This window comes from Thunnus maccoyii, chromosome 18 (genome assembly GCF_910596095.1).
Source record: "Thunnus maccoyii chromosome 18, fThuMac1.1, whole genome shotgun sequence".
NCBI classification, from domain to species: Eukaryota; Metazoa; Chordata; class Actinopteri; order Scombriformes; family Scombridae; genus Thunnus; species Thunnus maccoyii.
Window position 1 is genome coordinate 4,030,463 of NC_056550.1, and position 23,505 is coordinate 4,053,967.

General features: G+C 38.8%; 1 protein-coding gene across 1 annotated transcript in view; it reads left to right on the top strand.

Moving 5' to 3' along the window:
• LOC121884251 (carbonic anhydrase-related protein 10-like) overlaps window positions 1-22,565 on the top strand; it is a 119,196-nt gene extending 96,631 nt beyond the window's left edge. The window contains exons 9-10 of the mRNA XM_042392950.1: window positions 21,927-22,360; window positions 22,483-22,565. Coding sequence (XP_042248884.1) covers window positions 21,927-21,994 — 68 coding nt within the window. The 3' untranslated portion in view covers window positions 21,995-22,360; window positions 22,483-22,565. The remainder of the gene's footprint in view (window positions 1-21,926; window positions 22,361-22,482) is intronic.
• Window positions 22,566-23,505: the final 940 nt, after the last annotated feature.

Below are 23,505 nucleotides of genomic sequence, written 5' to 3' on the forward strand. Positions count from 1 at the left end.
AAGGAGTCACAGACACACACATGATCAATAACCTGGATAAGGGATATGAATAACGAGGTTTCTTATGTTCAGTATCATATCCCAAACATGATTGGATACCAGGGACAGTAGCGTGCATGTAAACAGACTCACTGACAGACTATTTGTTTTTGATGAGGAAACAGACCACAGGTTGAGTAAAGCTGAATAAATTTGAATTGAATTAAAATATCAAATTATTATAATCTAAATATTGATTATTGAAATGAAAAGATCAATCACCCTCATTGACACCAGTGGATGTCAGTCCTGGGGCACGGAAAGGTCCAGAAGTGGTTCTGGATTGGTAGCTGGGTGTACAGTTTCAAGGGCCCAAAGGGTATGAAAACTCACACAAGTGAAAAATGAAAAAGCAATCGAAAATTTCTGACTGCAAGACTGCTGCTCTTAGCTCAAGGCCACATGTGCCCCTATATATCAGGCGGCACCAAGTTTTGTCTGGGTTACATAATGTTCTATTATACCAGGTGAGAGCCGTTGCCCTGGAAGGCCACCTATATAAACCCAAAGGAAAATCCACATTATGTAACTGATCGTTCCATACTCAGATGGAACTGGCTGAGTCACACTCACTGCTGTTACAAAACAATAGCTTTATCTTAATATACATCAGTATATCATTTGAATAACATTGATAGCATTATATAACGTAACATAATTGTAAACAGTTGCTGGTTCTACTTTATATAATTTAACAGGAAATGTGCAGGATAAACAGTGCAGTACTGTAGAGCAATGAAACTGGGGCATTTGTTAGGCTGCAGATGCTCTCCTTCCTCTGCTGTAGAGAAATGTTGATCGGCTGTCAGGTTTTCCTGGTTCATGCTGCCAGTAAAGTAAATAATATATCCAAGTTCAGCTTACATGTTTGGCTGGAGACATTTCACTGCATGTGATGGCTGTATACCAACGCTTGTGAGGGAAGATGATGTAACACAACACACCATCATCTTTGCTGTAGTTCTAGGATGACATATCAATAGAAAAGTTAAAGAAAAGCCCTTTTCACTATCCCGTATACTTTTCACAATGAATGTAAAAAAGAGTCATATAGCAATATTTTTTTTTGCAAGATTGGAATTCTATTATCATGTTAAAGATACTAAAGAATGGAGGTTAGAATAGAGAAAGTGAGGATTCTTATGGCAGATCATATTGATATCTTACTATTATTCAATTGAAGCTGTAGACTACTTTTACACTATAATTAGCCATTTCAATATTCATCACAGTACAAGTTAACAGAGACAGAGGACAGTATCATATAGGAAGTTGTAAAGGGTAAATAGGAAGCTTTAGATGTGATTATGTTTTTATTATAAAATCTCAAAATAATTACATAATTAAAGGAGCACTTACTTAAAGGTATATTGAAAGGCATCCTGTGGACCTTTTGACCACTAGTAGAGCAGTGTTTTTATGAGTGAGTGTACAAGAGAACTCCGACGGGGCACCTTTAAATTTGACTGCGATGATGTCATCAGGTGTATCTCAGCTGAGCTTGGAGTCTGTGTTAACTGCTGGGAGCATGGAGTTTGAAAGACATAGGCAGGGAGGGTCAAATGAAAATATGCTATTGGTTGCATTATAGGAAATATAAGATCCAGCTTTTTGGAGCTTGAGTCATACTAGGGACTAAGAGTCATGATATCTCAACTGAACTGCTGCGTCTCGCATGCTTGCAGCGTCCACACAGGCAGCGTGTCTGCAGTGGTGCTTCTGCTGCGCTGCTAGTGGCAGCCCTATCTTTCTATCATTTTCCCTGTCTATTTCTGCTGAGAACCGCACGTGTCACGCAGAGAAAATAGGCGAGACCTCGAATCATTAGATGGCGCGACGCAGCAGCCATGCGTGAGACACGTTTGAGAGTTAAATCTGTTTCTCACAAGTCCCCCAACTTTGTGGAAGTACAATACTAAACCACTAAAATCCATTCATATATGATAGTGATATAAAAATAGTATTAAGGACACAAAGTAAAAATTCCACCTAAAACCAAACATCTGGGTGCACAGCATACTTGCATAGCTTTATGTAACCCAATAAAATGAAAATAACCAAAAACAATGGCAAAGCAAGCAGGCTGGAGACTGACTGTCCATGATTGTCTATGTTGACATGTGTAGTGTCAGTGAGTACTGGAACTGGTTCCAACCCTCTGTGATCCTGAAAAATAAAATAAAATGCAGAAGTCTGGAGCCAAACAAAGGTCCACTCTCAGCTGTACACCTCCTAAAGAAGCTACACTGTATTTGACCCAGATCCTCAGTTAAAGAGTGGTGGGGTTCTGTTTTTTTTTTTTACACGGACACAGCAAGCGACGTGATTTGTCTGCAAATTCAACTCACAAGGCGTTCCTTATCAAATATTTATCCTCATTTTGGATTCAGAGCTGTAACTGTGAAGAGGAGTCTGTGTGTGTGTGTGTGTGTGTGCATATCCATCCATTCAGCTCTCGGTTGGGCTGTATTTTGTCAGATTAAAGAGGGTCTGATGCTGTGTGTTAAGCAGCCTGCTGTCTGGTTTGGTTTCGGTGTCTATCACAATAGTAACCATGGGAATATCACACTCTGCTCTGCCCTCAGGTTAGAAGCATGCTGCCTCTCTGGTTAGTTCACTTGCTCTCTGTCTCTCTATCACTCTCTCTGGCACTCACTCACACTTTCTGTAGTTTCTCTTTCTTCCCCTGCATCTCTTTCACACTTTGTTTCCTTCTGATGCATTACTGTACAGAAAATGATGAGAGATAATGTAGATTGGTCTAGTTAGTTGGTCTGTTTGTCTACACAATATGGCCAAAAGTATGCAGATAGCTTTGCTGGCTATGAGGCTGTTTTTTATGGTCTTTGGCAAGATGCCATCATTCCTAATGCTAGAGGATATAGAGATATTTCAGACAATAATCTGATTCCAACTTTGTGGAAATAGTTTGGGGAAAGTCCTTTCCTGTTTTTCTGTGTGTGTGTGTAGGAAGGTGTAGGTGTGGGACTCGCAAAAAAGTGGCACTGATACAGATTTTCTTTTACAACACGTAATGAAAACACATAATTTTAAACATCGGTTTTCACGAAATTAATGGAAGTGCCCCACCTGCAGCAGGAAGTCAACAAAACGGGGATCCCAACCAGCGCTCACCCTGCTGACCAGCTCACCAGAGCCAGGTGTCTTCCTCGAGACAGGTCTGCTGCCCCAAAGGATCACACCAGCAGTTGACTTTCTCTTTCTGCTCCATACCGTGAAAGCAATCCCCTGCTTGAATCTCTCAAACAAACAATAACTGATAAGGAAGCAAAACACACATGGCAGATATTTTGAATACTGCCAGTGTATTGAAACACACTTCCTTGCAGTGCCCAGCTTAACTCATGTGCTGCGTTAGTAATTGCTGTGTTCTCCGTGTTGCGAACAAGCTGTTGCATTCCATCCCCTCGGAGAATACCTGGAACTTGGATTTAGTTCCACCTCCTGAGCATTGCCGAAATGTAGGTGTTGGTTGTCTGTGAAGATTCTCAGTCACCCAGGTCATAATCATATCCAAAAGGGGTAAGTCAAGGTCAACTGGACTTGTTTTAGATTATGAAAGACATTCAGCCTCTCAAGGTTTCTTCAGAACCGAAGAACCCTTTTGGATGAGATGTGGAACATCTTCATTCTCATGCATGCTGTAACATATTCTCACTGAGGGGTGCTGACTATAAATGTGCATGCGTTTACACACTTTCCTTCCATACATTTTTAACGAATATTTGTTTCATATAAATATTTTAAAAATTATTTGTATTCAGGAAGAAAAAAAAAAAAACATGTCAAATACCAGCGCACAGGTTGGTCACACTGCTATCTCAGTCTCTCTCCTCTGCTCTGCTGTTGCGTCTATCAGCAGGTCTCAACAAGGGGAGTCACATCCACCTGCTGAATGACGCACATTTCCTTATTTGGACATCACTCCCAGAGTCGGGGGTGTTCCCCAGAGATAAAGCTGACACATGCAAAGTTCTCCCAAGGGACTCTCCATAACATGTTGTTTTCCTTCTCCTTTCTACAAAGTTAAGTTGTAAAAATAGGCAATAAATGAAAAATGCAAAGCAAGAGTCACCTTTGAAGTTCTTTCCTACATGTTACACGGTGTGTTGTCTCTGTGTTATGGGTGTATAAATAGGTAGAGGTCTGTCTGCAATGAGGCGATGAGTAAAGTTTTAGCTCAGTAGTCAGTACAGTCGTCTATGATCTGGGAGACTCCAGTTCGAGACCTGGTGTGGGGACCTCCTTCGTAAGGTAGTTTATTCATGAACACTAATTGTAACACTTTAGTTTTCTGAAATTAAAAGCGTAATAAAAACTAACACAGGATTTTTAAGACTCTCTCCACTTTTATTCAAATACAAATAATCTTGCTGCCTCAACAAATACAGATACAAATACAAATACTGGGCCTTCTGCACATCCCTAGTGCATAGACACTGTACATACATCCTGTTATATTTAGCTCTTTGTCAGTTTTCTTCCTCAGTTTATAAAATTTAGTTCAATAGTTTTTACCATTACTTTCTTTATCACTAAACAACTACAAGGTCCATTCATCTATTGTTTATGGATTTTTTAAGGTTTTTACGGTTTGCTACCATCCACAAATAAATACAATGATCATTCATAGTCAAAAGTAATAACAGGCATACATCAATAATGAACAATACCAAACTATCTTTAATTGAAGATGTCAAAGGTGGCCTTTCATTCCACTGTGTTCTGTACAAAAGCTTTCATCAAAGGCTCGATGTCTAACCCGTCCAAAATGTCATGATGGATGTGCAGCAAAGCCATGTGTGTCAGTCTTTTTTGTGTCATGGTGGTCCTTAACCATGTTTTTAGTTGCGGAAGTGTGGAGAGTGACCTCTCAGAGGAGGCGACCAACACAAGCAGAGAAAGTTCCATAACTTTTTCAGCTCTCTCAGAAGTTCCTGTGTTTGTGGATGCCGTCCCCTATACTGTACTCCTGCCAAATCTCTGTTAACTGACACCGACCCTTACACTTTGACCTCAGATCGGAGGGTGCTGCAGCACTCTCAGAACCCCCTTCCCGCACCTATGTTCACGCTGGAGACATCACTGAGATGTTTTGGCCTTTCCAGTTAGTGGCTTGTAGATAGTGCACAGAAGGTTTATCAGAGCTTTATTGGCCAATGAGAGTGGTGAGAGTAAACTGAAACAGTAAATTTGTGGGCTGTAAAACCAAGACAATGAGCTGAAAGACCCTAAAACACTCCATAGAGCTGAGGGGAAGTGCAGGGTTGGGTGATAATTATCAGTGGGTTCATCAATAGCTGTAAATACTGTAAATCTATATTTCACCATTTTTTGTCTTAATCATAGTTTGCCATAACCACAATCATTCATTAATCCGATCCATACCTTTGTTGCCGTGTACAGATATAAATAAAGTCTTGTTAAAACGTTGGTATTAGATGCTAAAAAACTTTCTGAAATGTTTAATATCAGTGATGAATGTTGTGGCTAAATGAGAGCAAATCCCTGCAGCCAGGTTCCAAAGTCTAGTGGAAAGCCTTCCCAGGAGGTTTGAGGTTTTTTATAGCAACAGATTCATGCACATTGTTTTGGTTCAATAATTCCCAATAATCAATAATCAATAATAATCATTGAAGGGTGTAGTGTTTAGGTGTCAACATACTTTTGCCCATGCAGTGTATCTTCATCTCTTTCATACACAGTTGGCTCTTGCTTCCTCATCTTCCCTCCTCCTACATTTCTCTTCCTCCCTCGTTCCCTGGAGTTTTCCACACACCCTCAGCTTCACACACACACATGAACACACATTTGCTCTCCTCTACTCCCTTCCTCTCTCACCTATACTCCCTTTCCTATGTTAGGATCTTCCTTCCTCGCCCTTTCTCTATCTTTTCTTCCTTTACAGTTTTCTGCCTTTTCCTCCTCTTTCTTTCCTCTTCTCCGTCTTCCCATTTTGGTCTTTTTTTCCTCCCTCTGTCACACTCTCTTTTCTCTCTGTTTCCTAGATGTCTGATAAGCATTCAGTAGTGGTACCATCTAATTCTGCAGCCCCCACCCCTCTCTCTCTCTCTCTCTCTCTCACACACACACACACACACACACACACACACGCACACACACACACACACACACACACACACACACACACACACACACACACACACACACCCCTTCCATCTCACTCCAGCCTGCCATTGTATCCTAGCAACCTAACTTTACTAGTAGTAGTAACATCAGTCTGGCATCTCCCCTCAGCACACATGAATATTCTGCACCCTGCATTTGAATTCTTGTAGGTTAATAGCAGATGGCTCATCACATCAAAAAATAGCCTGTCAGTTCAAGCGGTAAGAAAGTAATCTGCGTTGGTTGCCAACTGCTTGTTTTCATCACAGCGTCTTTTAATTATTTAACTGTGAACACTGCATCCACCATGAATGATGCACGTCTTGAGCCAGACAGCAACAAGATCATATTCCCTTGAAGTCTGACCAAAATTAGAGTATAAGTTTTGAATTGTAGTGCCTCAACCAAGCCAAACAGTGTATTATCTGAACACCAGAATTAGAACGCATAATCCCTCCTCCAGCTTTCCACAAAATAAGATCTATAGAGTACATTTTGAGGTGTAATTACTATACGTGGCGTTGCTATACACATACTGCGTTGGTCAGTGATTAACAAAATGCTTAAAGAGTGTGTGAGGATGCATTTGCACAAAAAACTCAAAATAAACAGGCAGTTATAAAAACAGAATGTGTGCATCTCACATACTCCAGACTGCACATACAGCTGAGTGTGAAACTAACATTATTCATTTAGGTCCATTTTACTGGGTGTATATGATAAAATGAAGGTGAATTTATGAACTAATTTTGATAAATTACTTTTGTGTGCTCAATTGTTTATTCTTTTTATTTACATTGGAGACAGTTTATTTTTTTATGTTTATGTCCTTAACTGTGACAGTGGCAAATAGTGTGACCCTAGTAAATCCAGCAGAATACTTCATCAGCCTATGTTTACATGCCCCCTTATATTATTTGCACAATCCTCAGTGAGGTGACACACAAACTGCACAATAAGTTGTCTGCACCTGTTTGGTAAATACAACATGTGTTTGATGCAGAATATGTTACATCTGCACCTAAAATAATGTTTTGAAATCAAATTATACATTTGTGAAGCGTATTTAGTGAACTATGTGTTCAGTAGGAACAAATGGGCTTAAGGCTGAGAGAAGCGTTATGCTAGAAAAGAACTACATCATAAAAGTGGTTGTCCGACCATGCCTGAAAGTAAAAGCAATTCTAGTTGCTCTGAATGGTCACACTCGAAGGCAGGGTAAAAGTCGGCCGTCACAGAGAGGAGGGAGACGCAATAATTGTTTGCCGCACATTTTCAGACAGTCTCTCCTAGAAGGCAGTCATAGTGTTGCACTCTGCTGTGCACATGAAAAGTGACAGAAATAGTTGTGTAAAAAGATGAAAAAAGAGGGCTTTAACCCGAAACAGAGTAAAACGTAGTTGGTGGGTGGTGGGATTTGTTGACAATAAAAAAAACTATAGAGTTGGGAAGTAGGAGTGGCCACTGGTTCTGGAAGTGTTTTTCCCCATTCTGTATTCCCATTTAAAATATTTCTTTAAACAATATCCTCAATTTTACTGAACATAGAAACTCAGGACTCTCCCAGATAATGTAACAATCCTATAGGTTTATACTATGACCACCAGCTTCAATTTCTTCCACTTTGTTTCTGAGAAATCATGTTTTGTCTGTGATTTTGGCATGATAGACGGCTATGAATACTACAGTACCCATGAGCCTTGCCTGCCAATGCTGTGGAGAAGAAACCATGGGTGTGAATCAGAGCATAATGAATTTGAAACGTTTCAACGTGTGTAAACAATCTCTATAGGCTAAATTCACTCAAAGTCCCAGAAATTAAAAGTGAACCGATTCATTCTGCAGATTGTAAAATCAGTTTCCTCAACACCATCATCTTTAGCCTCAGTGATTGGCTGTTTCTTGCTGAAAAGCGCATTGGGAGTTGTAGTTAACTTCTACCGCAAAATGTTTATGTACACAGTCTTGTACTTTTAATTTTTTATGAAAGAACCAGTTACTGTGCTATTGCTATGGTGGCAGGTAAATACTGAGCAAAATACCCCAGTTGTAGGCTAGTGCTTTTTTAAAAATCTATTTATTTATTCATTTGTATGATCATCTGACACTTGGAGGACTAACAGATTGAAAATGATTCAAATGGTTGATTCCAGATACATAGATTGAAGTAGATATATAGATATTTTAATGTATTGATACATTGTTTCTCTCATTCTCCATACTACTCCAAATGTTCCGACTGTGGAGGAGTGGAAGGACATTATTTAAAGCCTACTTGAGAGGATATAACCATGAGGAGGAGGCAGAGCATACTCTTTTATTACCAAAATAACCTATTTGAAAGGACAATGCATCAGGCTTTCAGCCTTGAGATTGTGGCATCTTTTCCACTGAACACTGGTTCAAGATTGTCAAATGTGTCATTCACCACATTTTAGTGTCTGAATCTCCTCTGTCTGTCTGCTTCTATTCATCCACAGCCCCTAGACAGAGTGCTACTGAGGAACTGCATTCATATTTTAGGTATTTTGAGTGACAATGTTTTCCTCAAGAGCCCCTCAATGGCTGCTTTGGCAAATAAACTTTGGTGAGTAATAAGTGTCTAGAGTGATATTAGCTCAGGCACATCATTGCTTTACCTAAATGCTTATCCCAATGATTAACCTTACAGGGGGGGTCAACAATCAGCCAAACTGCATAATTACAAATATTGTAGCCTCCCAAACCTGATGGGATACAGTATATGTATATATTTATTGGTGTATAAAAAAATAAAATAAAGCAATAGTCTGTCCTGAATTTTTAACAAATGTTTTTCTGCATGTGCTGTCATAAGAGCAGCAAGGAGTATTTAATAGTTTTACAAAACGTAAAACGTTGCATAACACCACGTTTAGGCTGATATCATGTCCAGCTTCTGGTTTTGTTATCTCTGCCTTGACATATTAGGCAAGGTCCTAATGTTCAGAAGTGAAACAATGATTGTATCTCATTAGCAGAAGCTTCTGAAACCTTTTATCAGATAGTCTGTTCCTTCTAGGGGTGAGCACCAAACCTCCTAAACTAAAAAGCCGCTCCACATGTATGCTAGATGGAGTGTTGTACTTCATGTAAATGTTTTTGACATTTGAGAACTGGTTCAGAGTCTCGCCCTCATACCCCCCTAACTTCAAATAGTCCATTACTTCTTTAGGGCTCGGGCTCTGTCTCAAATGCAAAAAAGTCCATTTCATCATAGCTGGCTGACATTGTGGACAGTACGGATATGCAGCCCAGTATTTGTATTTGTATCTGTATTTGTTGAGGCAGCAAAAATTATTTGTATTTGTATTTGTATTCAAATAAAAGTGGAAAGAGGCTTAAAAATCCTGTTTTTGTTTTTATTATGTTTTTAATTTTAGAAAATTAAAGCGTTACAATAAGTGTTCATGAATAAACTGCCTTACGAAGGAGGTCCCCACACTGGGTCTCGAACTGGAGTCTCCCAGATCATAGACGACTGCGCTGACTACTGAACTAAAACTTTACTCATCGCCTCATTGCAGACAGACCTCTACCTATTTCTACACCCATAACACAAAGACAGTACAGCGTGTAACGTGTAGGGAAGAACTTCAAAGGCGATTATTGATTTGAACTTTTCATTTATTGCCTATTTTTTACAACCTAACTTTGTGAAAAGGAGTAGAGGAACAAAAGGTTATGGAGAGTCCCTTGGGAGCACTTTGTGTGTGTCAGTAGCTCAGATTTATCTCTGGGGAACACCCCCAACTACAGGAGTGATGTCCAAATAAGGAAATGTGTGTCATGTAGCAGGTGGATGTGACTCCCCTCGTTGTGACCTGCTGATAGACATAACAGCGGAGCTGAGATAGCTATGTGACTGACCTGCGTGCTGGTATTTGACATGTTTTTTTTTTCTTCCCGACAACAAATAATTTTATAAAATAGTAGGTAGGTAGGAAACAAATTTTCATAAAAAAACCCCACTATTTGTATTCGAGCACATCCCTAGTGGACAGAGTCCTCTGCAGGAGCAGTTGTATGAGACTCCTCTGTCAGCAGCTCCCTCACAAGGTCTTTCCTACCCTCATCTCTCAGCCATCAGAGTTTGAACTTCAAACAATTGGCAGCTGCAAGAAGTGCGACTTTGCTGTCCAGTACACCAACAAAACAAGTCTGGATGGTCTGAAAAATACAATTTGATCGATTTATTATAGTTGTATAATTACTGTTAAATTTTTCATTTTAATTATTTTTCATGCGGGCTATTGGCTGTAGATTTAAACCATCCGTCCTCCCATGTGGGATCAATATCATAGATTTAATTTTGTTCTAGGCTATTTATTGACCCCTTCATTTGTTTTGATCTTCTGCTGCATCTGGAAGGCCAGATGTCATCCTTGAGAGGGTGTCTTTCAAGGCAAGTGTCCTTGACATCAAGACTTCAAGGGTTGGTAATTAAGTCCAATAACAACAGTTATCCCATTGTAAGATGTCCAGTGCTGCTGTAAGCGGCTTCAGGACGGTGCAGTACTCCTGCAGGAATTGGTACTCCTTGTTGTTGAGGCACTTAATTCCCAGTTTGACATATTTAGCTCATTCTTGGGAATTTTGGTGATTCTGGAAACAGCCTCATAAAAGGAATTCCACCTTTTGGATGACTGCACCAGTAGCTTTCTGCGGCAGACTTCCTCTATATGTTCTGATGCAACTGTAGATTGACTGGCCTTGGTCCAAAGAGCTGTGCATTTTGCAATATTATTCCTATACACAGCCTTGGTGTCTACACTGGAAGTTATGTATTTCTCAACATCACTGGTGGAAAGTCGGTTAATTGTTTGCGATGCACACCAGTAATGTGGGGGAAGAGTAAACTGACCATTGAGTCTCAGTGGAGAGAGCTTCTGTGAGATCTGTAAAAGTAGCATCCTAGTCATTGTCTTCTTCCACTTCAGAATCAGACCCAAATTGACAGGCTGATATATTTTAAACACCTTGGCAAAATTTGATGCATTGTCTGTCACAGTGGCTACAACTTTGCCAAAAACTTCATATGATGAATGAATTTGTTCTATTTCTGCACCAGTAACATCAAATGTGTGCCTGCCTCTGATTCTTTCATATACTATGGTGGCCTTGTTGCGCTCCAAAGTGGAACTGCTGATCCGGTGAACTGTCACACCCAGAAAGCTTTTGTTAATAGCAGTCCAGATGTCAGCTGTGGTGGAAACAAAGTCTACCTCTCTGAGTTTGGTCTTCATATTAGATTCCACCACTGCATATGTTCTCTCAAAGTAGCCAGCAAACGTCTTTCTCTGTGGCTGCTTGACATTTCTCTTTGTGGGGATTTTCTCTGTAATGCATCAAAATGAGGGTGAGTCCAGTGTGGAAATAGGTAACATCTCCTCTACGACATACCCAGCGACAAGCTTCTTCAGATCTTGTCCATTTAACGTCTCTTCACCGCCGTGTCCTGCTCTGAAGTTTCTGTTGTTTAGCCGGAGTGCTTGCATCACTGGCAGTAGAGGCCTCCATGTCAACACTGGCGTTTTTTTTCGACAAGTTTCACGTTGCCATGCTGCCATATCAGATGATTCAATAACTTAGATGTTGTATTTTTCGCCATTGAAAGCATTTTGCTGCTCCCACAAAGTTTACAACGGACAGCGATATTCTTGGCATCTTTTACTGAGACAAACTCAAGATAATGACAATACCTCCAGATGTTGAAAGTATGCCTCTCTCCCTCATTCTCCATCTTTTATTGAGCTTTATGGATAGTAGCTGATGTGACCTGCCCGGACCTGCCGTGCCGATATGTCATCATAAGATAGCTTGCCTCGAACAAAAAACAGTTGCATTCTGGCAATGCAGTAAGGCAGCATTACTTGGATTAGTAACTGTAATATAATTACTGTTTTGGAAATTTTAATCCCTTATACTACTCATTACTGAGGAAAGTGATAATATGTCCAAAACTGATGATAATATGCTCATTTTTAGTAGAATATGTTTACCATGTTCACCATTTGAGTTTAGCATGTTAGCATGCTAACAATTAGCACTAAACACAAAGTGTCAGCTGAGGCTTATGGGAATGGCATCAGTTTTGTAGATATTTGGTTGAACATTTTTGACTTGATGGTGGCACTAGATGAAAAGTCAGAGTATCACTAAAGTCAGCAGGATTCATCCTCTGGGAACCATGGATGTCTATGCCAAATTTCATGACAATCCATCCAATACTTGTTGAGCCATTTCACCAAAAACTTAAAATGTTGACCTCATGGTGACACTAGAGGAAAGGTCAGGGGATCACCAAAGTCAGTAGGATTTATCCTGTGGTGACTACGAGTCAACTCTTTGTAAAAAAAATTTCATGGCAATCCATCAAATAGTTGATGACATATTTCATTCTGGACCAAAGTGGTGGACCGATCAACTGACAGATATTTCCACCCCTAGAGCCATGATGCTATCGTGGCTATAAACAGAAAAGAAAAATCCAGCCAAGAATCTTCTGCCTTTTATTGTCAAGTGTGCAGTGGCCAGTGACAGAAAATGTGGGTATCAATCCTTATTTTTAGAATTTAGGAAAGGAAGATTATTGATGTAGCAAAGGTCACAAGAGAAGTGCACACCGTGTGCTGCCATGTCGCACATGGTGTGCACTCCAAATCCCACTGAGCTACTGTCAAACGGACAGAAACAGCAGAAAGAGAGCACATTTTCTCCTACCACCTTTGATGAGAGAAGAAAAGACTATGCAGCGGAAGGACATTGGATGTGAATTATTGAATAACATCCGACAGCAGTGTGTCTGCGTATTCACATCACAAGAAGACTTTGAAAAAAGGACTACAAGGCCACATATTCATAAACAAACATGTGAATACCTGTACGCCTTCACATCCAGCCTGTACAGTCTCTTACGCATATTTACAGTGCTGATAAATTTTAATCTTATCCTTAAGACCACATGTATGTAATATTGTCATAGCTTGTACTGAAGACACTGAGGTCATGCACTCTGTATTTTCATGTGGAATTTGCAGTATTTAGCAATCTAGGAGGAATTACATTCTATGGTTGAATACTTACATGTGATTGGTGTTTTTCTAGGCTTATTCCAGTCTTTTTAGACAGGCAAATAAATAAGTTGTTCATTTTTCTTGAAAAAAGCTTGCAAAAATTATTGCTGCATCAATAAAATGTTAGTAATCCAAATAATTCAAAAAAATGTACAGACTGGGGTTGTTGTCAGGTGTGTTGGAGGGGACTTTAAGTGACCTCAGTGTGTAAAAGTCCTGGCTCCGGCCCTGATGACTGACGTTTTGTCCAGTGGTTGTGGCCATCTAAGCACAGAGGTGCCCCCAAAGTTTGATTTCATACAAGTTCGCTAGATAAGTAGAATAGAAAGTTGAGACTCCTCTGATTTTTCATTTTTCATGTATCTTGAAGCATAATTCTGAAATTCCCTAGATAATTGACCACTAATCTATATTCCTTTCATCAGAGCAAATTGTCCCTTTTCTGCCTTTTGTACTTTTTCGGTACTTCTTTGAGTTCTACATCAAATAACACATACATGTGTTGTTAATCTGGTACCTTTGTTGCCAGATGGGGTCTGAGGAACATTTTACTGTTACTTTCATTGTGTGTCATTCTAGATAAGAATATCAGCTAAACATCTGTAAAAAAAAATCTACATTTCCCATCTACATTGCCACTAAATGTTATCATTGTCACCTCAGGGGATTTTATTCCATTTCAGTCAGAGACCTAAGAAATGACTTATTTGTTTCTTTCACCTTGGGAGCTACTCTCATTTGCTATAAAACATACTGGGTCTCAACCAGAAAAGGTTCACAGCCTTTTTTAGAGTTTTGACACATACCAGGACCCAAGGGCCTTGATACATGGGCCAGTTTATGAGACAGTGATGGTCGTTTCTATGGCCAGTTGCCAAGAAAAGAAAAAAGTGATATAGGGGAACTAAGAAAGTAACAAAAAGGGTGTGTGGTAATAATAATAATAATAATAATAATAATAATAATAATAATAATAATAATAATAATAATAATAATAATAATAATAAATAGCTTTTTTATTTATTGTCTTCATGTTATAATGTGTTGAGTGAATTTCATGAACCTTGTGCTCTCGAAACATGTAAAACCTGTCATTCATTCTTGACCTTGGGGACAATATGTATCACTAAATAATCTCAATTTAAGGTCCACTTACTATTTTTGGAATTCTGAACCCTCCTTCACCAGCAAGTGGAACTGTTTCAGCTGTCATCTCCACTTCAACCCCCTGTTATCTATGATTGAACACCTGAAGCTGGAATAAGGCATGTGCAAGGATATTCTCAAATGTCTCTGCCAACCTACGCAGACATGGGTGTTATGAATAAGTGTTAGTTGATTGGTTGATCCAACTCTTGTAGGCAGGCAGATTTGAAACCGAGAGGGGAAAAAATGCAAACATTACAGAAATTATACATCCTACATACATACTACTATATAAAAAACAGCCATGCATATGTCTCCTCACGACCCTACGTGCAATCCCAAACACCTCCATGCAACTCAGAGAAGCATGTTTCATCCTTGAACCAACCACATTTCACAAATGAAGACTGTAAGAGGCAATTGAAATCCCATGGCCCTGCTTCCTAAGATGTTAGCAAACAATTCCTTGCTTGCATATCAAACAGACGTGGAGCAAAATTATCTTCCCTCTGGAGTCGTGCTACCAGACAAAAAAAAATCCAGACAAGACAAATTACTCCTCTTTTAGCTGTGTTTTGGTCTCCAGATAAAAAAACATATCTGGCTCTTTAGCTGCTGGTTGTTCAAACTGCAAGTTGCTAACTTTTTCTATCTTCCATTTGGCACTCATCAGATAGCATACATGGGGTTTAGCAAGAGCTTTTTGTTAGAAAAAAACAATTGCATGCAGGTTTTTGATGGATAAATCTCAACCAACAATGAGATAAAAGGCTAAAAAGTTTAGTAGAACTGCATACTGTAGTTGGCTGATCATTCTCTGGGGGAGATTAATATAAAACTGTAGATTTCATTTAAATACCCTTTATTTTCCCAGACTTATAGTTCAAAGTACTTTCTGAATAACTCTAGCTTCAACTGTGACAGTCATTACAATGTTTTAAGGATTTCAGAACATCAAGTTCGCTGGTACATGGAAAGAGACAAATTGAAAGGATGCTTTGACATTGTGGGTTTTGTCTGTTATTCCTCTTTACCAGACATTTGTCAAAATTTGGAATTGACTTCCTCTATTGACATTATAGTTATCCAGAAGAGCCCTTTTCAATTGGTATGCTGTATGAAAGGTGTCTGGTGAAGACAAAGAGCAGACTAAAATATAAAATGTATAGCCCTCGGATTGCTCTCCTAGTTTTAAATGTATTTCTGTGGAGATTCTTTGATCGCAGAGAATAGCCATGACTTAGACACAGTCACTCTCTGACATTACTGATCAGATGATACAGCAACTTCTGTCTAGATGAGTCCTTGTATACTTTTCACTTTAAAAACAGTATAATAGAAGGTAGTGAAGTGAATATGCAGTCCACTGTTTCTAGGAATTACATTCATATCAAACAGTTCTGCACCTTACGATTTATGAATGGCAATGCAAGAGGTAGTATGCCCTTTATATAGTAAAGTGGAAAGTAAGGATGTGGACATCAGGATGGTGGATGGGCTTGTAGCGTATCTGAGCTTTGTGACGGTGTGGAGTTCACATCCCATCAACTGCAATTAAGTTTGCTTTTATTTTTTAATCAAAACAATCTTTCCACAAGCTTGCCTGGATAGAATTTTTAAAATGTTGATAACATAAAGTCTTGCGGTGATGATGGTAATTTGCAGTAAACTAAAGCAACATGTAAGTTATTTAGTTCATTTTTATTTCTGTGTCATGCCCATAAACAGTATATAAAGATGGATGTAGTGACATGTGACGCACCTGTTGGTTTACACAGTTTGAAACCCAGAGTTGCAGTTAACGGTCGGTACCAACTTTTCTGTTTAGATCCAACACCTTCCAAATAAGGAGTGCGGTGTGTATCCTTTCATGCTCTGGAAACACACCTGGCTACCTTGGACTGAAGCTAACGCTAGCTTACTGGAAACACAAAGTGCTGCACACTGGGCTAATGTGAAGTACTTTAGTTAAAATGTGCTAACAGGGCAGGTATCATAATCAATTAACATTAAACTTACCAAAATATTGTAACAATAGTCCTGGAGTCGAGGAGAACAGCAGCAATTGAGACCATAATGACTCATTTAAAAAAATGATTGACTTAGTATTTCTAGAGAGAAGTTGACGCTTTTTGAATGGAAGTTTGTTGGAGCCAGCGTCTAGCAGCCGTCGGTAGTATTGCACTTTAAGGTACTTCCGCATTGGCTTCAGCCTCAAGACGTGGTAGTTGCTGCTTGGTCATGCCAAACATTTAGGCCAGATTTTTTTTTTAATTTCAAAGGCTTTCTCCAAGTGACTGATTTAAATGTTTCATATGTGTACAATCTACTCAGTCTTCTTGGATCATCCATTTTGACAAAAATCAGTTTCTGTTTTCATCTTACTAAACAAATCCCTTTGCAGTTGCCTGTAAAAAGGACAGTAGAAAACAAAAACAAACAAACAAAAAACACAACGATGAACGAACTGAAGAACTGTCCAGTCTCAACATTTAGTTGTAAAATACAGAATCTTACCTGGGCACATAAACCTCTATGCATCTTATTGTAGATAAATTATATAAATACAGTAATTATGCAGTCTATATATCATCAAGCCACTGTAATTTACTCTCAGCCAACACAGATTATCTTTAAGGAAAATGGATCTTTTTAGGCCCTGCACAACATCAGCAACAAGGCTAACAGAGTGTGAGGAAAATCAGAACACAGTCTATACACACCCACATAGTCCAGAGAAGAGATCTAATCTGTCACAGTAAAGGCTTAAACGCACTGGAAGCGTCTGACGCGCGCGTTTTGAAGTACACTTATTGTTTTTAATGGACGAACGCGCACTAGAAGCGTCATGACGCGCGTCAAACTGCCTTGACGCGCCTACTCCGACCTTGTTTCGATTTTTGGAGCGTCAAATGAGGACGCAGCGACCAAAACTGTTTTTTCTGCAGCCGAAAAAGAGAGAAATAGCGCAAATCAGCTGAGCACGGGCGAGCGAGAGAGAGAGAGAGAGAGAGAGAGAGAGAGAGAGAGAGAGAGAGAGAGAGAGAGAGACAGCGCGGCGGTGGTCGAGCAAGGAGAGCGAGCGGTAGTGAGAACAAAACCTCTGAATGAGAGAAGTAAAACGTTATATTCTGATTATCATTTCACGGCAGTCACGTTTTGACGCACAAATAAATAACCATCAGTCAACAAATGATTTACTGTGGACACAGACGCTCTTAGTTTCAGTTTCATTTTCCTCCTCTGCTTTTCTCCTTTTCATTCTTTCATTACATCCGACTAGCGGTTAATACAAGGACAAAATGACAAATTTGTGTTGGTTCTGTAGTGTTGGAATTTCAAATCTGACGCTTGCAGTGCGCCATAGGAGCAACAATTGACCGCCTCATCTGACACGTGTCAATTATCGCCTCCAGTGCGTTTAGGCCTTAAGTGAAAACACCTGTATAGGATGTGTAAGGATTTTTACTCATCAGTATGTGTTTCCAGGTGTTAAGGAGTACTACTGCATATGTGAAAACGTTGTATAAATCCTTTTTAATCCTTTTAGGGGAATCTGTTAAATTTCCTCAAATGATGTCACTTGAGTCACACTGAAGACTACAAGTTTGAAAATGGAAAAAAAATCTGGGGATGTGGAGTTAGAAAGAAGTGAGGTTACCAGACCTCTGTAGCTCGCTGCTCATCTCTGCTGCGGGCTAACGACTCCAGTAGTAGCTACTAGCATAACGCACCCAAATCTGCACAATCAAATGAATTGAGTCAAGTTGCATTGTGGGTAATGTAGGAGCCAGGTTTAACAGGTAAGAGAAGTGCGTGGAATAGAAAAGACAATATCTCTGGTTCTGCTGTATCAATTTTGATCCTTTTTTTTTTAACTGTCCATTGTGAGACCAACAATAATATAGGAGTGTAGTGCTAAATCGGTGGAGTACTCTTTCAAGTAACCAATTCCATACCTGAGCTAATTTTGGGATCTAAATAATATGATGACTGGCACAATTGAAACACCAGGCTAAAAGAAGATAAAATATTTCAGAAACAGCTGGTCTGATTTTGACAAAATTTAAAATATATACTTATACTATACTACTTGTGAATCTTGCACACTCAAGTCCGATTGATACTAAATGTGCTGCACACACAGAGCAAATCTAACAAATTACACCATTTAGCAAAAATTAGGATGCTTCAATAAAAGGCTGAGCATTAGCAGCATTTACGCAAAAACCAGATTTGAATGAAAGGGCCAAAGAGGTTCCTGCATTATTAGTGTTGGTTTGTCATAACATTAAATACAGAAATACAGTTCCTCATGTTCTCAGAGTTGTGTTGCACATAGCACTGCTTCACCAAAACAACACATTTATGAGTGCAGTATTTTATACTAACAAACATTAGTGTGAAAACATTCAAACAGACAACAGGAATTTTTATGTACATGTGGAGTTGGGGATGGAATATGTCTGCAGCAGATATATTTTAGACTGGATTTCATAGTTTTCAAGTATTAAATATTCATCAGATCATATGGGAACTGCATTTCTTTCTCCTACTGCAGATTTTTCATGTGCTACACCACAATATTATAAAATTATTGCCTCAACTGTAGTGAACGTGTTTGGTTTGGTAAAACTGTGAGAAAAATATGCTGATGTATCCAGAGGTTGATTTATGCAGTGATGGCAGGCGACAATTCCTTCCTCACTGTGACAAATAATAAAAAACACTCCCATAGTTTCAATCAGTTGGTCTATGGCTATTAAACTTTCTCATCAGATAAAGACATATATTTAATTTCAATTAGCACAACCACCATAAACCCACCACACCCAACCTGGAGCCCTCTATCGTAGTTTATCAATACAGCCAGCTGGTCAGTTCCATGTGAGCAATCAAATTGTATGAGTGAACATGTGTACAGTACATGTGAATAGTCCATCTGCCTGTGTAGTATATGCTGACATGCTTCCAACTGTAATTCTAAGATGGAAAAGGAGAACCTGCAGAAACAGTGATGGTGATTTGCTGCTATCTGGTGGTAGATTCACAGTCACTGTGAACACGCTGGTGACCACCTGTTCTCTGTGGAGGGAAGCATCTGCCAAGATAGAATCATTCAATGTCAAATCACTCCTTTATTTCCTTTCTCATTCAGTTGAAGATGCATCACTTGTTGTGCTGTCTGAGTAAATTGCACTTGTGCTCCAGGTGTTGTGAGGGCCATTCAACAGCATTGTCCGTCTATGAGGGAGGATGCTGTTATGAAAACAAGACTAAGGATCCGTCCCAATGCTTACCGTATTTGCAAGTAGTCAAGTGTCTACTTAAGTACAAACACATGGCTCAGTCAAGCTCAGATGCTTATTGGTTTTATTTAATTTACATAGAATAAACAAAGTGCCATACAGCAAATGCACATTCAGGGGCTGAAGGATTAATACAATCAATAAAGCAATTAAACTGAGTTATCTAGAAGCACTTAGGTGTACTGCTCATAAAAGGGAAATAACATAACATTATTTTGAATGATTTCAGTTCAATCTTTTTTTTTTGGAAGAAATTTATTTGTAAAAGGATCATTAAAATTTACCTTTACAATGTTTTTTACAATGTATTATTGTTATCAGTCTCATTATGAGGAGCAGATTGTTGTGGAGGTTATCTATGGAGGTTCTGACAAACAAAGGTCAAAACAAAGGTCCCTTTGTTTGCCATTTGTGAATATAAAGAAAATCGACTTGAGTATTCTGAATCCTACATTACTGTCAGTCCTAAAACCAGCTTATATAACTGCTATTAATGACTGGACAACTGTGCAGTAGATTGTGGTGAACTGAGGAATGCATTTAGCCCTGAATACTACTTTGAAGTAATATTAGAGTAAGTGTACATTAAGTGTATTGTCAGCTGGGATTTTTTCAGGTGCGGGACACATTTATCAACTACATAGTGCATTTTAATGTGCAATCAGGCATTGCCACAAGACCGTAAGTGTGGGTATTTGGATAGACTGCTCTGCTCAGAGCAGGTCGAAAACTCAGCACTTGTGTTCCACAATATTTTGTCACCTTGTTTATATGCGCGTTCATATATATTCATATAAATGTTTTACTTGTCTTGCCTTTTACTTGATTTTCTTGGTGATGAAATGAATGCCTGTGAGACTAAATAATTATTAATAATGATTAACAAGTGATTCTTACCAGCATCTCTCATCAACAACAAATAAATTCCTCTTTACAGCCGTCTGAAGGCGTCATCTGCAGCCTCTATTGGAGTAATGTTGTGCGCTGTCATGGCACAATTACGTACACCAGATCTGCTGGTTATATTTTGTGCAACCAGTAGCAGACTGTTACAAAATAACCACAGAAACCTCCGGGCTTATATGCACACCAAACTTGTCAGTTATGATGAATTATTCTGACTCATTTCTAATGCAAATTAACAGGCCAAATTGTCACCTGCAGCTCTGCATTTTTAATCACAACACAGGTACATGTGGCTGAGATTGTTTGGGTTACATTTTAGTTATGTGTAAGTGTTTTATTTTAAAAATTCCAATTTATTGGTGGATCATTAACAGGATCATGTGTATGACGCAATATGAAGATTAATGTATTTTTGCATGTACAACAGTCAAATCTGATTTAAATACCAAATAATAAATCATTTCTGAAATTAAATTTGAAAAAAACAACATACATTAGAGCTAACCCACACAATAATTTGCATATTTGCAAATATTTATAGAATAATTTATGCTAAGATTTTATAAATGACTGGTTGCACAAACTTTTCATGATATAATTAAATAAGTGTAACCTCCACACTCTTCATGCTGTGCAGATTATACTGTATATCCATCATCTGTGCTTATACAAATGAAACCACATTCAAATATAAATAGAGGGGAGGGAGATGGTGCTGTTTCTAAGGAAAAAAAATCATTTTCTGTTTTCAGTTTGACTTTATTAAGATAGTTTTTAGTCTTGAAAATATTCTGTGATTCCACAACTACACTAGTTGTTGAGATATTTCTGACCAAAGTGATGGACGCACCAATCAACAGACTGACATTGCCATCCATAGAGCCATGATGCTTGCATTATTATTGTAGTGTGGGTAATTTGGATGACTCTGTGACCTTACAAGCTCTAATTGAGGTGGAAAAATGTCGTTTGTAGCAATAATAACATCTGTATGTTTTTGTCCCTGGGTGGGTGGCCTGATACTTATATGATACTGATAGTAATAATCTCAAAAGCAGCACTGTTCAGATATTCATATTCATTCAGTATAATTGGGTGCAACACTATTGGAATTTTAATTAACATTTTACAAACAGTAGGCGGCATTGTGGTGCAGTGGTTAACACTGTCGCCTCACAGCAAGAGGGTTCTGGGTTTTGCCCATAGGTGTGAATGTGAGTGTCAATGGTTGTCTGTCTCTGTACTATATGTTAACCCTGTGATTGACTGGTGACGTGTCCAGGGCGTGCCCTGCCTCTCACCCAGTGTCAGCAGAGAGCTGAAGCTCCCCTGCGACCCTCTAGAGGATAAACGGTAAAGAAAACGGATGGATTTTTACAAACAGAGGGCACATCATCAAGCTTCATCTTTGTGAATGAGCTCAAGATCTGGAGTGATGCTCAGAGCTGCTGCAGGGAGCACTACTCTGACTTGACCAGTTTGAGGAACCAAGCTGAGAATGAACAGATGATGATGAGAAGCAAATATGCATGGATCAGCCCCTACAGGGACACATGGCATGGAAGTGGTCAGATGGCAGTGCACATTTATTCAGTAACTGGGATCCTAGTGCACCAACCACTACATCTACAGACTCTTGCATGGCCTCACACTTTGGATTAATAAATGGATTAACTTGGATTTGTGTTAACAAACAATACTTTGCATGTTTTGTGGGTGAGTTGAGTTCTAATCTACAAACTACTATGTTTTTATGAAATAGTAAAAAATCGCTTGCCTGCTGTTTTAAAGTTTTAATTTTACTATATGAAAAGTATACTCTGTTTAAAACACAACAGATATGACAGTGAGGCGGGTGGTGCTGATGAAAACAGATTCCTCTGTGGACATGGAGGAGCTGAAGAAAGACATCTTGCAGAAGGTAATGAATGATATTTGAGTATGATGCCAAAGACCTTTTGGAGGGCTTGTAAAATGCCAACATTTAATTAAAGTTGATCTGATGTTTGTTTTGACTTGTGTAATTATTTGTTCAACATTGAAAAAAAAGTAGTGTGATGTTGTCAGCTCAACAAAATGATATGATTGATTTTAAAAAGGGCTACCAGAGTTTAGGAAAATCAATGTGGGAGAATTTCCTCATTCTTAAAGCTTTTAAATTCCTCTGACTGGCTTCTTTAAAACAAAGTACTTAGCTGGACCTGCTGTGAGTCATGAAATCCTGGGAAAAATACTTATTCAAGGGGAAACTGAGGGAAACTGAAACAACAGGCTAAGTTGGAGCTATTACCAAGAAGTCCTTCAAATTAAACAACAAAATATGTTGTCCATGAACTTCAGAATGACACAAAGAAGTTTTTTTTTTTTTTTGATTTGGTGCCCCATCAGCAGTAATCAGCAGGATGACATCATGTATCTGAGCTTTCCAAAACTTTTACAAACCACTGTTGGAAAAATAAATCTGTTTTATGATGTGACACTAAGGTTCAGGTCTGGTTAAGTTTAAGCACAGAAACTAACTGCACTGATGCTTTTAGTTGAAGGCTCAGCAGCCAACATCTTCATATCCTGGATTCATTTTCCGATCTATCATGTCCACTTAAGATTTACATTTTTTAATTGTTTTAATTCATTATATTTTATTATGTTTTGGTGTTATTTTATTCATGATAATTCATTTTCTTTCTTTATTTCCATCATTATTCTCTCTTATTACTTATTGTATCTTTATTTTCCTTGTTAGTGAAAATACCAAGAAATAAATGATCATCTCGTCTCATCCTGTAAGGTGTTATGATACAAAGGAGTGGGAAGAATGATTGATTAGGTTAAGTTGATTGGTTTGATTAATTGACATGTCA